The sequence below is a fragment of the Lampris incognitus genome, chromosome 16 (genome assembly GCF_029633865.1).
Source record: "Lampris incognitus isolate fLamInc1 chromosome 16, fLamInc1.hap2, whole genome shotgun sequence".
NCBI lineage: Eukaryota > Metazoa > Chordata > Actinopteri > Lampriformes > Lampridae > Lampris > Lampris incognitus.
The window spans coordinates 4,241,830-4,253,880 of NC_079226.1; the positions used below are offsets into that span (position 1 = coordinate 4,241,830).

The following is a 12,051-nucleotide window of genomic DNA, read 5'->3' on the forward strand; positions in this document are numbered from 1 at the left end:
TCATTCACCCACACACATGCACACACACACATGCACACACAAACAAAACAGGCCCCCCAAGCAGATGTGTACACATACACACACACACACACACACACACACACACACACACACACACACACACACACACACACACACACACACACACACACACACAGTGTTAGTGGTGAGGTGGGGGGTTTCTGTTCGGTGTAATGACTGATGTCCAGATGAAATCATTATTCATCAGGAGTAGAGACGACCGCAACACACACACACACACACACAACACACACATCATACACAGTATTTGAGGTTCATGTCCAAGAGTCCTTGACTGATGACTAAAGGTCGATGGACATGACTCTACATCGAGACAGAGAGAGAGACAGAGAGAGACATGTTTGTCCAAATATGATTCAGAGTGTTTGTTTGCTCCTATAGAAGACAGAAAAGCAACAGACAGACCTGCAGTCGGTCCTAGAGTACCAACTGCAGGTGAGAGAGACAGATGGAAAGACAGAGCGAGAGAAAGACAGACAGACAGAGGGAGAGACAGAGAGAGAGAGAGACTGACAGAGAGAGAAAGACAGACAGACAGAGGGAGAGACTGAGAGGGAGAAAGACGGGCAGAGTGAGATGGGGAGGGAGACAGAGAGGCAGAGAGAGAGAAAGACAGACAGAGAGAGGGAGAGACAGAGCGAGAGAAGGACAGACAGAGAGAGAGAGAGACTGACAGTGAGAGAGAGACAGACAGACAGAGGGAGAGACAGAGAGGGAGAAAGACGGACAGAGTGAGATGGGGAGGGAGACAGAGAGGCAGAGAGAGAGAAAGACAGACAGAGAGAGGGAGAGACAGAGAGAGAGAAAGACAGACAGACAGAGGGAGAGACTGAGAGGGAGAAAGACGGACAGAGTGAGATGGGGAGGGAGACAGAGAGGCAGAGAGAGAGAGAACGAGAGCGAGAGACAGGCAGTCTAAAACAGATAGATATTAGTAGGGGGTACAAATGGACAAAAGAAAGAGTGATGTGAAACAGGACAACAACCACAGGAAGTGGAGGAGGAGGGTTTTAAGAAAATAAAAGTCTCCCTGTTTAAGACACGTTGCTGTTACCTGCAAGAGAAGTAAAATGACGTCCCACCCATCCCTCCAGCCCATCCCCCTCTCCTCACCTCTCCCTCCGTCTCGCTCTTCTTGAATTAAATGCCATTTAAAATCTAACCAGCCCTTCATCACTCTGGGGGGAGGGAGCCGTCGTGTTGGATTTAGTCATTCCAGTTCTACACATTAAATATGAATTAGGAGATTTTATTTATTTTTTATTCCTGATCAGAGCGGCACAGAAGAGGCTGGTAGAGCGGAGACCCCGAGTGTTTAACACAAAGCTTGAGACTTCAGCGCGCACACACACATATAAATACACACTTCACTCGCACAGGCGTGCACACCCACCCACCCCCACCCCTTCTAATCCAATCACATCAGCCCCGTTCCTCTTATCACAGCATCCACTCTGAATTAAACGAGCTCATTAGTTTTAATCAAAGGCAGCGAGATCAAACCTGGCTCTTAAACACTTCAGATTGTGGCCTGTCACTCAGGGCCGGCGCGGATCACAGCTGCCAAGCCCCGCCCCCTTTTCTGCTCAAAGAGGAGAGCAGGCCGCGGACGAGCGAGGCCGGACCAACACTCTCTCTCTTCCTCTCCAAGTCTGAGAATCAGCACCCTGTTGCAAGGACTTGTGGGTAGAGGGCAGAGTAGTGCTGTGTGTGTGTGTGTGTGTGTGTGTGTGTGTGTGTTGTACAGTGTGTACACACATGCGTCCTCCCGCATGTCTGTCAGCATGTTGCACAGATGAGCGTTTGCCTCTGAAGAGGAGACGTGTAAATTATTCAACATCACTTTACGGCTTCATAGCAAACCAATCCTCCGCTTAATGTTGGAGTGAACAAGCGAGCTGCTAGGCTATATTACGCTACACTCCCCATAAGAGAAAACACACACACGTGGTAACACACCAGTAAATCTCTATTAGTCTGCTAATATAATCCATTCTGCAGTTATACTTGACTTGTTTAACACTGTAACACAACTATAGCACACTCCTGAACAACAAGTATTGACTGTAGGTCATTTGCTTAACTATTTCCACCTCAATGGGCCTCATTCATCAATCGTTCGTACATACAAATGTGTTTTGACACACCCACGGGGTTTTTTGTGTCTCCAGGTCATCTGACAGGCAGCGCACAGCCTGGCAGTTATTGGTAACTCCTCCCGCTGACATGTGTTGTCTGCCTCTTGCAGCGAGCCATCAGCCAGGCCTGTACAGGCGTCAGGGTTGGCCAACTGGGGTCTACATTCAGGGCTTACCCAGGTTCTACACCGCCTCCTAGACAAAACTCAGGGCTGACAAATCCCATGGGTGCAAGAACACGTTTGCATGTACAGACGATTGATGAATGAGGCCCATCGTACCCATTCATAAGTTTCTTCTTTATTGCAATATAACTGCACCTGTCAACGCAGTAAACCTTCATTTCTTCCCTTGTTGTGGATTCGGCATCATCTGGTGGCCACAGAAGTTCCTTTTCAGACCACAAATCCCACAGCTCCTTTTGCAATGAATGTGATCCTGAGCACACAGAAAGCGTTCATGTGCAGGTCACAGTCAGCTCTGTGCAGAACTGCAGTCCACTGACTTCCGGTTTCTACTGCAGCGGTCATCCCAGCTTCCTGTTTGTTGGCGTGTGCTGTTGACAACGGCATATTTTTTGCGATGCCTGCAAGATTCGCCATGGATAAATGTCAACGACATGCACACAACTGTCCACACACACTCGCCTGCACCGACCAGCAAATGTCCACAATGGTGGACATAACTTCATACGTACAACTTGAACCTTTCACCCATGTGCTGGCAGGTGCAGGTGAAAGTGTGTGGACAGTCGTGTGCATGTCGTTGACATTTATCCGTGGTAAATCTTGCAGGCATTGTGAAAAATATGCCGTTGTCCATAGCACACGCCAACAAACAGGAAGCTGGGATGACCGCTGCAGTAGAAACCGGAAGTCAGTGGACTACAGTTATGCACAGAGCCGATTTTCAGCAGTTGAAGATTTTGGTGTACAAGAGGATCCTGCGGTAGTTCACATGTTGTAGAAAGACAGCTGAGCGACGTGTCGTCCGACACGGTTATACTGAACAACACGTCAGTCGTGTCCGACATTTAATGAAACCGAGTTACACGTTGGATAATGTTTAGCTTTGTGTTTTAGCCCCCATCACATTGTGTTCCTTATCTGACATGCTCGTTCTTTCTTCTTCTTTTTTATATAAACTTGTTTTATTGGTATTTTAGGGATCATCACAAAACAATATACTGACATGAATTGTTCCAATAATGAACCCGTCATCCCCCCCACTTCAGTCTTAGACCTCCTTATCTTAGGGCGAGGAATTACGATGGTCGTCGTCTTCTTCTCTTCTTCTTCTTCTCATTTTCTTCTTCGTACTCTTCTTCTTGGAAAAATATGAAAATATAATAAAAATAAAATGAAAAATAACAATACATTAAATAGCTGTTGCTACAAAAATGCCAATGGGAAACTTAATCAAATGTGATATTGTAACGATCACGGATGAAGAGGCTCGGTAGCCCTTGGCTAACGGGTCGGACCCTTTAGTCGACTGTTTAACGTTGTCGCCCGCGGTGCAGGAAATCCGAGTTCGCGTCCCAGCTGTGACGGTCTGGCCAGCTGACCCCCGAATTCGCAACAATATTTTAGCATGAAGAATTACAGCTCAAGTCTTTACAGATACGCTTTTAGAGTGCAGTAAGTTGTAGTCCAGCACGTGAACTATTTGGTTTCAGAAGTGGAGCTTTGGTGCCCTTGTAAAACAGAGATTATGCTCTCTCTATCCCTTTCTGTCTGTCTGTCTGTCTCTCTCTCCCTTTTTCAACCCCACAAATCCAGACAATGAGTTGCTTTGATGAAGACTGGAGTGTCTGGAGCAGAGGCAGCTTGTGAAGTCACCTCACAATCTTCATCTATTATTAAATCCCAATTATTTTACATATCAAGAAACTTTTTGATATGTGTCCACCTTGATTTGGCTTTCACATCTTCTGATGGAGGGCAGTGGTCATTCTGTCCTTTCATCAACCCTCCTCTCTTCCTCTCTCTCTCTCCCTCTCTTATCTCTCTATCACCGCCTCTCCTGTCCCACCCTCTTCCTGTCTAATTTCTCTGATGTTTTTGAAATCAAAGCAGCGAAGGACAGCAATATTTAACCGAACTTAAAAATGCCAGCTTTTATTCCTGCGCTGCCGACCACTTAGACGACACAGGTGTCGCATCAGATTTCTAGGCATTAAAGGAATGGTTAGTAATGTTTGGGGCCTGTATACCTGTTTTATCCTTACTGTTCATGTAGTCCATAGGTAGGTTTGCTTTTCAGTCATCCGTCCTTTTCTTCATACTGGACACACAGCTCCAGCTTGTCATCTACAGGAGGAGAAAGCCACAATCCTGCTTCAGTGTAAAACAACACTCCACGGTTCAGACAAAGCTAACATGATATGCTAACATGATGCTACATTAGTCCATCGTGCTAACATGATGCTACAGCAGTCTATCATGCTAACATGATGCTACAGCAGTCTGTCATGCTAACATGATGCTAAAGCAGTCTGCCATGCTAACATGATGCTACAGCAGTCTATCATGCTAACATGATGCTACAGCAGTCTGTTATGCTAACATGATGCTAAAGCAGTCTGCCATGCTAACATGATGCTAAAGCGGTCTATCATGCTAACATGACGCTACAGCAGTCTATCGTGCTAACATGATGCTACAGCAGTCTATCATGCTAACATGATGCTGCAGCAGTCTATCGTGCTAACATGATGCTACAGCAGTCTATCATGCTAACATGATGCTACAGCAGTCTGTCATGCTAACATGATGCTAAAGCAGTCTATCATGCTAACATGATGCTACAGCAGTCTGTCATGCTAACATGATGCTATAGAAGTTTGTCATACTGAATGATGGTGCTCATTTCTGCTTCTTTTATAAATGTTATTTTCACGCTGGTTTCCTGCCTGTTACTTCCTACAATACAGCTTACAAGAGCCGAATAACAGCAAAGTAAACACGAAGAGAGAATTTAACAATAAAGTCCAACATACATTTTAAAACAAGAATTGGAATTATTGTACTTAGTAATTGTTGTCTATAGGGATGTACCAATACTGATACTGGTATCAGATATTGGGCTGACATGGCTGAAATGGAGTATCTGTATCGGAGCGTTTACCCAAGGCTAAGTCCGATACCTTTACCATGAGCAATATCCATCCATTATCCAAACCACTTCTCCTGCTCTCAGGGTCGTGGGGATGTGTCATAGATAAAAAGCAAAATGACTTTGTTTACTGAATGTTTGGTCATTTATTAATGGTGAGAAATTCTGAATTTATCCAAATAATTTTGCCCATTGACCCCAAACTAACGGTTTAAACACTGACTGTTCAGTAAAAGTAATGGATTGGATTGGATCTGTACTCGGTATCGGCCAACTCGGAATCAGTGTCAGTAATGAAAAGGGATATTTTTGCATCCCTTCTTGTATCATATATATATATGTGTGTGTGTGTGTGTGTGTGTGTGTGTGTAACATGAGCTTCCATGCTTTTAACACAAGTCCAGCTATTGAAACATCTTTTGTGTAAAAAGTGTACTGACCATGAAAGATGAGACTGTTATCAAGGGCAACACACACACACACAAACACACACACGGCATCACCTACTCCACACAGTGAGGAACTCATTCTGCGACGGGGCGTTTTCCTTCTCTACGGGGACGCATTAAAACGCTGCACAAATCTGCGGTGTGACGGGATGGACGGTGGAACAATGGCAGCGTCTCTCACGCGGCACTCGGCGCCGCCACGGCTAATAGATGAGCCTTTAAAAAGACGAGCACAATGTCATTTGTGACCAGACCCCTTATTTATGTGTTGTCAACCCTGTGGGAGAGTCATTGTGCTGATGAAAGGAGGGAGAGGAAGAGGAAGTGGGGAAGAAGACGGGTAGAGGGAGGGGGGGAGGGAGAGAGAGAGAGGGGTTCTCTGTAAGCAATGATACTGTTAAAGTATTTCTTTCTCCACTACTGAGAGTTTACCATTAACAACAGATGTGTGTGTGTGTGTGTGTGTGTGTGTGTGTGTGTGTGTGTGTGCTGACTGCACGTGTGTGTGGTCCTGTGTTGGAGATGGGGGCGTTCCACTGTTGTCTCCAGGCTGGTTGGTGGCTCTGATAGATAGAGAAGTTATGAATATGCATTTGATGAGCAACGTGAAGGCGGATGGATTCTGACAAATGGAGCGTCTCACCTTCCTCTAATGGATGCTCGTACCTTCACTTAGCCCGGGCAGCTGACGCCATGGCACACAGACATACCTCAGACATACATCAGAGCTCAACACCTCACAGATGGGATATCCAATTGGCGGTCAGAGGGCCAGAAACGGCTCTTCAGTCATTTCCTAATAGGCCTTCTGACCGATTCTGTGCAACTAATCACAAATAACATCACTTTATCTCATGAACGTGCCCTGTTTAATTTTCCAACAATCTCATACTGGGTTGCTTCTGTTTGTCCCGCCCCCAAATATCTATCGACCAATCAGAAGGAGCACAGTCTCAAAACCTGCAAAACGGCGTGTGCGGTACATCTGCTTATCCGACCAACCAAAATAGCTGCAAACATTTAACTTTCTAGAAAAAAATAAAAGAAGAAAGCCACTTTATAATTTTTTTTTTAAAAAAAACAAATGATGAAATCAGTTTAACACATTTTATTTTATTTGCACACACAGAGACTGCATAAAATACAGATAATGAAAAACATAGGTTTGTCAGAGAGGTCAAGAAGCCACAGGCTTATTCAGTGGACCTCCCCTCAACTTAAGGTGAGAGAAAAAAAGAAAAAGAACCTTAGCTGACAATATGGGAAAATGCAACCAAAATATGAATGACAACAAGGAGCACACAAAATGAGCAGAAAAGCTACCCAATCAGTAGACAGTAATCCAATAAAAAGCAAAGAACTGCATGAACAACAAAAAAAGATAAAAGAAAAAAAATCTACTACTACTACTTTCGGCTGCTCCCGTTAGGGGGCGCCACAGCAGATCATCCATTTCCATCTCTTCCTGTCCTCTGCATCTTCCTGTGTCACACCAGCCACCTGCATGTCCTCCCTCGCCACATTCATAAACCTCTAGTTAACTAAGTCTTAACTTATATGTTAATTATTCTAGTTAACTAACTCTTAACTCTTCTAGTTAACTAACTCTTAACTCTTCTAGTTAACTAACTCTTGACTCTTCTATTTAACTAACTCTTAACTGATAAGTTAACTGTTCTAGTTAACTAACTCTTAACTCGTACATTAACTCTTCTAGTTAAGTTTATGCTTAAGTTAACTCTTCTAGTTAAGTTAACTCTTAACTCTTAAATTAACTCTTCTAGTTAACTCTTAAGTTAACTCTTCTAGTTAAGTTAACTCTTAAGTTAACTCTTCTAGTTAAGTTAACTCTTAACTCTTAAGTTAACTCTTCTAGTTAACTCTTAAGTTAACTCTTCTAGTTAAGTCTCAAGTTAACTCTTGTGGTTAAGCTAACTATTAACTCTTAAATGTACTCTTGTAGTTAACTCTTAACTCTTAAGTTAACTCTTCTAGTTAAGTTAACCCTTGTAGTTAAGTGAAGTCTTAACTCTTAAGTTAACTTTAAGTTAACTCTGAAGTGAAGGCTGAGTATGCACCGTCCCTGGTTTGAGTGGATCAGTTGCTGATTAAACGGTTAAATCAAACAGGGTTCAAGCTGTTCATGAGAGATAACCTCTTCGTTTCAGTTTCATCACGTGGCCCCATGTTAAAGCCTAGTTTTACCGTGTACATGGTCGACTTACCGCCCTATATTTATATTTTTATTTATTTATTTACAGTAGAAAGAGACAGGCTTCTCAGAAATCTGCCCAGAGATGCTGTTTTACAAATTAATTGCAATTAGTTTTGTAGTGGATATAATGTGTTCATCTGGATGTCTCTTTACTCTGACAGTAATTCTTACCAGCGTTGTTCAGACAGTGTAGCTGTTGTTTTTAGTTTTCAGTAATGTCAGTTAGTTGTCCTGAGGGTTTGTCAGAACATCATTGCAGGTTATTAATCGTCTGTCTCCTGTTCAAACTAAACATTGTTATTGAAGATATGAGCTGACTGAAGACCAGACTTCATGAAAGAATGAAAAATGTAAACTGCAAAGTAATCTGGTCTACACTGGACCCAACCAGTCAGTATACTGTATATACCGTATATACTGTATATACTGGACTCAACTAGTCAGTATACTGTATATACCGTATATACTGTATATACTGGACTCAACCAGTCAGTATACTGTATATACCGTATATACTGTATATACTGGACTCAACCAGTCAGTATACTGTGCATACTGTATATACTGTATATACTGGACTCAACCAGTCAGTATACTGTATACACTGTATATACTGTATATACTGAACTCAACCAGTCAGTATACTGTTTATACAGCACCTGTATGGGCTGTGAAGGAATTAAACCTGTGTGTGTGTGTGTGTGTGTGTGTGTGTGTGTGTGTGTGTGTGTGTGTGTGTGTGTGTGTGTGTGTGTGTGTGTGTGTGTGTGTTTTCTCTCCACAGTGGAGGCGAACAGCCCCAGCCTGCTGGCCCCTGACAACTCTCTAGAACGTTCCTTTTTCGTAAGGATGAAGTCAACGCTCACCAAGAGAGGAGTACACATCAAGTCCTCAGGATACAAGGTCAGTCACACAGTAAACACAGTACTATAATACACACAGTACATACAGTACTATGATACACACCTGTACATATAGTACTATAATACATGCAGTACATATAGTACAATAATACACGCAGTACATACAGTACTAATGATACATACAGTACATACAGTATTATGTCACATACAGTACTTACAGTACTATGACACAGTACATACAGAAAATACAGCACTGTGACAAAAACACAGTTGGTATTCAGTACTTTGACATGTAAAGTGGGTCTAGAGTATATGCAGTACATTTAGTCGGTATACAGTACTATGACACAAACAAACAGCACATGATACTATGACACATACAATACATAGCTGCTATAAAATACTATGATAAAGGCATGGAGGGAACAACCATCCCTGAACGGGGGGGGGGGGGCCTAAGAGTACATCTGTTTTCATCTTAGGGCCCAGACACACCAAACCGACTAGCTGCGACGAAGGCTGACTGTTACGTCACCTCAGGTCGCCTGCCGTCTGGGCCAGAAAGTAGCACTTGAACACACCGCAAAGACTACAGCCTGCAAAAAAAGAAAGCCTATGAGCTCTACCTCGGATGTAAAATTGGTGACCAAGAGAAACCTATTGAATACCCCAACCTGCCTTCAGCCATGAGACCAGTGCCACATGATGACAGTCTGCCAGTACCGAAGCCACTAGAGACATGGAGCCTAGATGAGGCCGATGAAGATGCCACAACACATGAACCAGATGTGGAATACGACACTGATCCAGATGTTGAACCCTTTACGCCTGGTTATCCTCATCTGATAACACAGCCAGAATTAAATGACCTGGTCAGGGACTTAGATTTGTCAAAAGCTGAAGCAGAACTACTTGGTTCAAGATTGGAAGGATGGGATTTGCTGTCACCAGGTACAAACATTTCTCTTTTGGGACCGTGAAGAATATTTCACAAACTTCTTTACGCAGGTCGACAACCTCTGTTTCTGCACTGACACTGATGGATTGTTCATGGCTTTGGGTTGTGTGCGTGACCCACAACAATGGCGTCTTTATAGCTGTGGCAAAGTTAAGCCTGAAAGCTGTGGCAGTGTCCCCCTTCAGTACACACTGGCTGTGCAGTACACATGAAAGAAACCTAAAATAACATCGACCTGTTGTTGGAACACATACAGTACAACAATCACAACTGGAACATGTGTGGTGATGTAAAGGTATTGGCACTGCTACTGGGAATGCAGCTCGGATATACAAAGTACGGTTGTTTCTTGTGTGAATGGGATAGCCGTGCTAAAGAGCCATATCACGGTAAAAAGAACTGGCCACCCTGTAAGCATTTTGTTCCAGGGCAGAAAAGTGTGGCGCATAAACCGCTTGTCCACCCAACAAAGATATTTCTGCCTCCTCTTCATATAAAACTCAGATTGATGGAAAAGGTTTGTGAAACCACTGAAACAAGAAGGTGGTGGATTTCATTATTTGAGACAGATGTTTCCAAGAATAACTGATGCCAAGATTGAGGAGGGCATTTATGTTGGTCCACAAATCAGACAGGTCATCAATGACCGGGAGTTAGAAGACCTGCTAGTGGGGCCAGAGAAAATAGCATGGAAGGCATTTAAGGATGTTGTTGTCTTGGCAACTGCAGAGCACCAAACTACACTGAGCTGCTTGACAACTTGCTTAAAGCATACAAAACCATGAAGTGCAACATCTTCTTATCTCATCTCATCATCAGCTGCTTCTCCGGGGTCGGGTCACGGTGGCATCAGGCTAAGTAGGGCACTCCAGGTGTTCCTGGACCAGATTGGACACGTAGTCCCTTTAGCAAGTTCTGGGTCTACCCAGGGGTCTCCTCCCAGTTGGACGTGCCTGGAAAACCTCCAAAGGAAGGCGCCCAGGAGGCATCCTGATCAGATGTCCGAACCACCTCAACTGGCTCCTTTCGACGCGAAGGAGCAGCAGCTCTACTCCGAGCTCCCTCTAGATTTCCAAGCTCCTCACCCTATCTCTAAGGCTGAGCCCAGACATCCTACGGAGGAAACTCCTTTCAGCCGCTTGTATCCGCCATCTCACCCTCTCAGTCACTACCCAAAGCTCATGACCATAGGTGAGGTTTGGAAGGGAGACTGACTGGTTTCGTCTCGTCTCATTTCATCTCCAGCCGCTTCTCCGGGGTCGGGTCGTGGTGGCAGCAAGCTAAGTAGGGCACTCCAGACCTCCCTCTCCCCAGCAACGCCCTCCAGCTCCTCCTGGGGGATCCCAAAGCGTTCCCAGGCCAGACTGGACATGTAGTCCTTCTAACGAGTTCTGGGTCTACCCTGGGGTGTCCTCCCAGTTGGCCGTGCCTGGTAAACCTCCACAGAAGGCGCCCAGGAGGCATCCTGATCAGATGCCTGAACCACCTTAACTGGCTCCTTTCGATGCGAAGGAGCAGCAGCTCTACTCCGAGCTCCCTCCAGATGTCCGAGCTCCTCATCCTGTCTCTAAGGCTGAGCCCAGACATCCTACGGAGGAAACTCATTTCAGCAGCTTGTATCCGCCATCTCACCCTCTCAGTCACTACCCAAAGCTCATGACCATAGGTGAGGTTTGGAAGGGAGACTGACTGGTTTCGTCTCGTCTCATTTCATCTCCAGCCGCTTCTCCGGGGTCGGGTCGTGGTGGCAGCAAGCTAAGTAAGGCACTCCAGACCTCCCTCTCCCCAGCAACGTCCTCCAGCTCCTCCTGGGGGATCCCAAAGCGTTCCCAGGCCAGACTGGACATGTAGTCCTTCTAACGAGTTCTGGGTCTACCCTGGGGTGTCCTCCCAGTTGGCCGTGCCTGGTAAACCTCCACAGAAGGCGCCCAGGGGGCATCCTGATCAGATGCCTGAACCACCTTAACTGGCTCCTTTCGATGCGAAGGAGCAGCAGCTCTACTCCGAGCTCCCTCCGGATGTCCGAGCTCCTCATCCTGTCTCTAAGGCTGAGCCCAGACACCCTACGGAGGAAACTCCTTTCAGCCGCTTGTATCCGCCATCTCACCCTCTCAGTCACTACCCAAAGCTCATGACCATAGGTGAGGTTTGGAAGGGAAACTGACTGGTAAACTGAGAGCTCTGCCTTCCGGCTCAGCTCCCTCCTCACCACAACGGTCCAGTACAACATCCACATTACTGCTGATGCTGCAGCATGTTGCTGAAGTGC

General features: G+C 45.1%; 1 protein-coding gene across 1 annotated transcript in view; it reads left to right on the forward strand.

The window, feature by feature from the left end:
* LOC130126676 (neuronal PAS domain-containing protein 3) overlaps nucleotides 1–12,051 on the forward strand; it is a 508,822-nt gene that overhangs the window by 436,217 nt on the left and 60,554 nt on the right. The window contains exon 7 of the mRNA XM_056296287.1: nucleotides 8,746–8,864. Coding sequence (XP_056152262.1) covers nucleotides 8,746–8,864 — 119 coding nt within the window. The remainder of the gene's footprint in view (nucleotides 1–8,745; nucleotides 8,865–12,051) is intronic.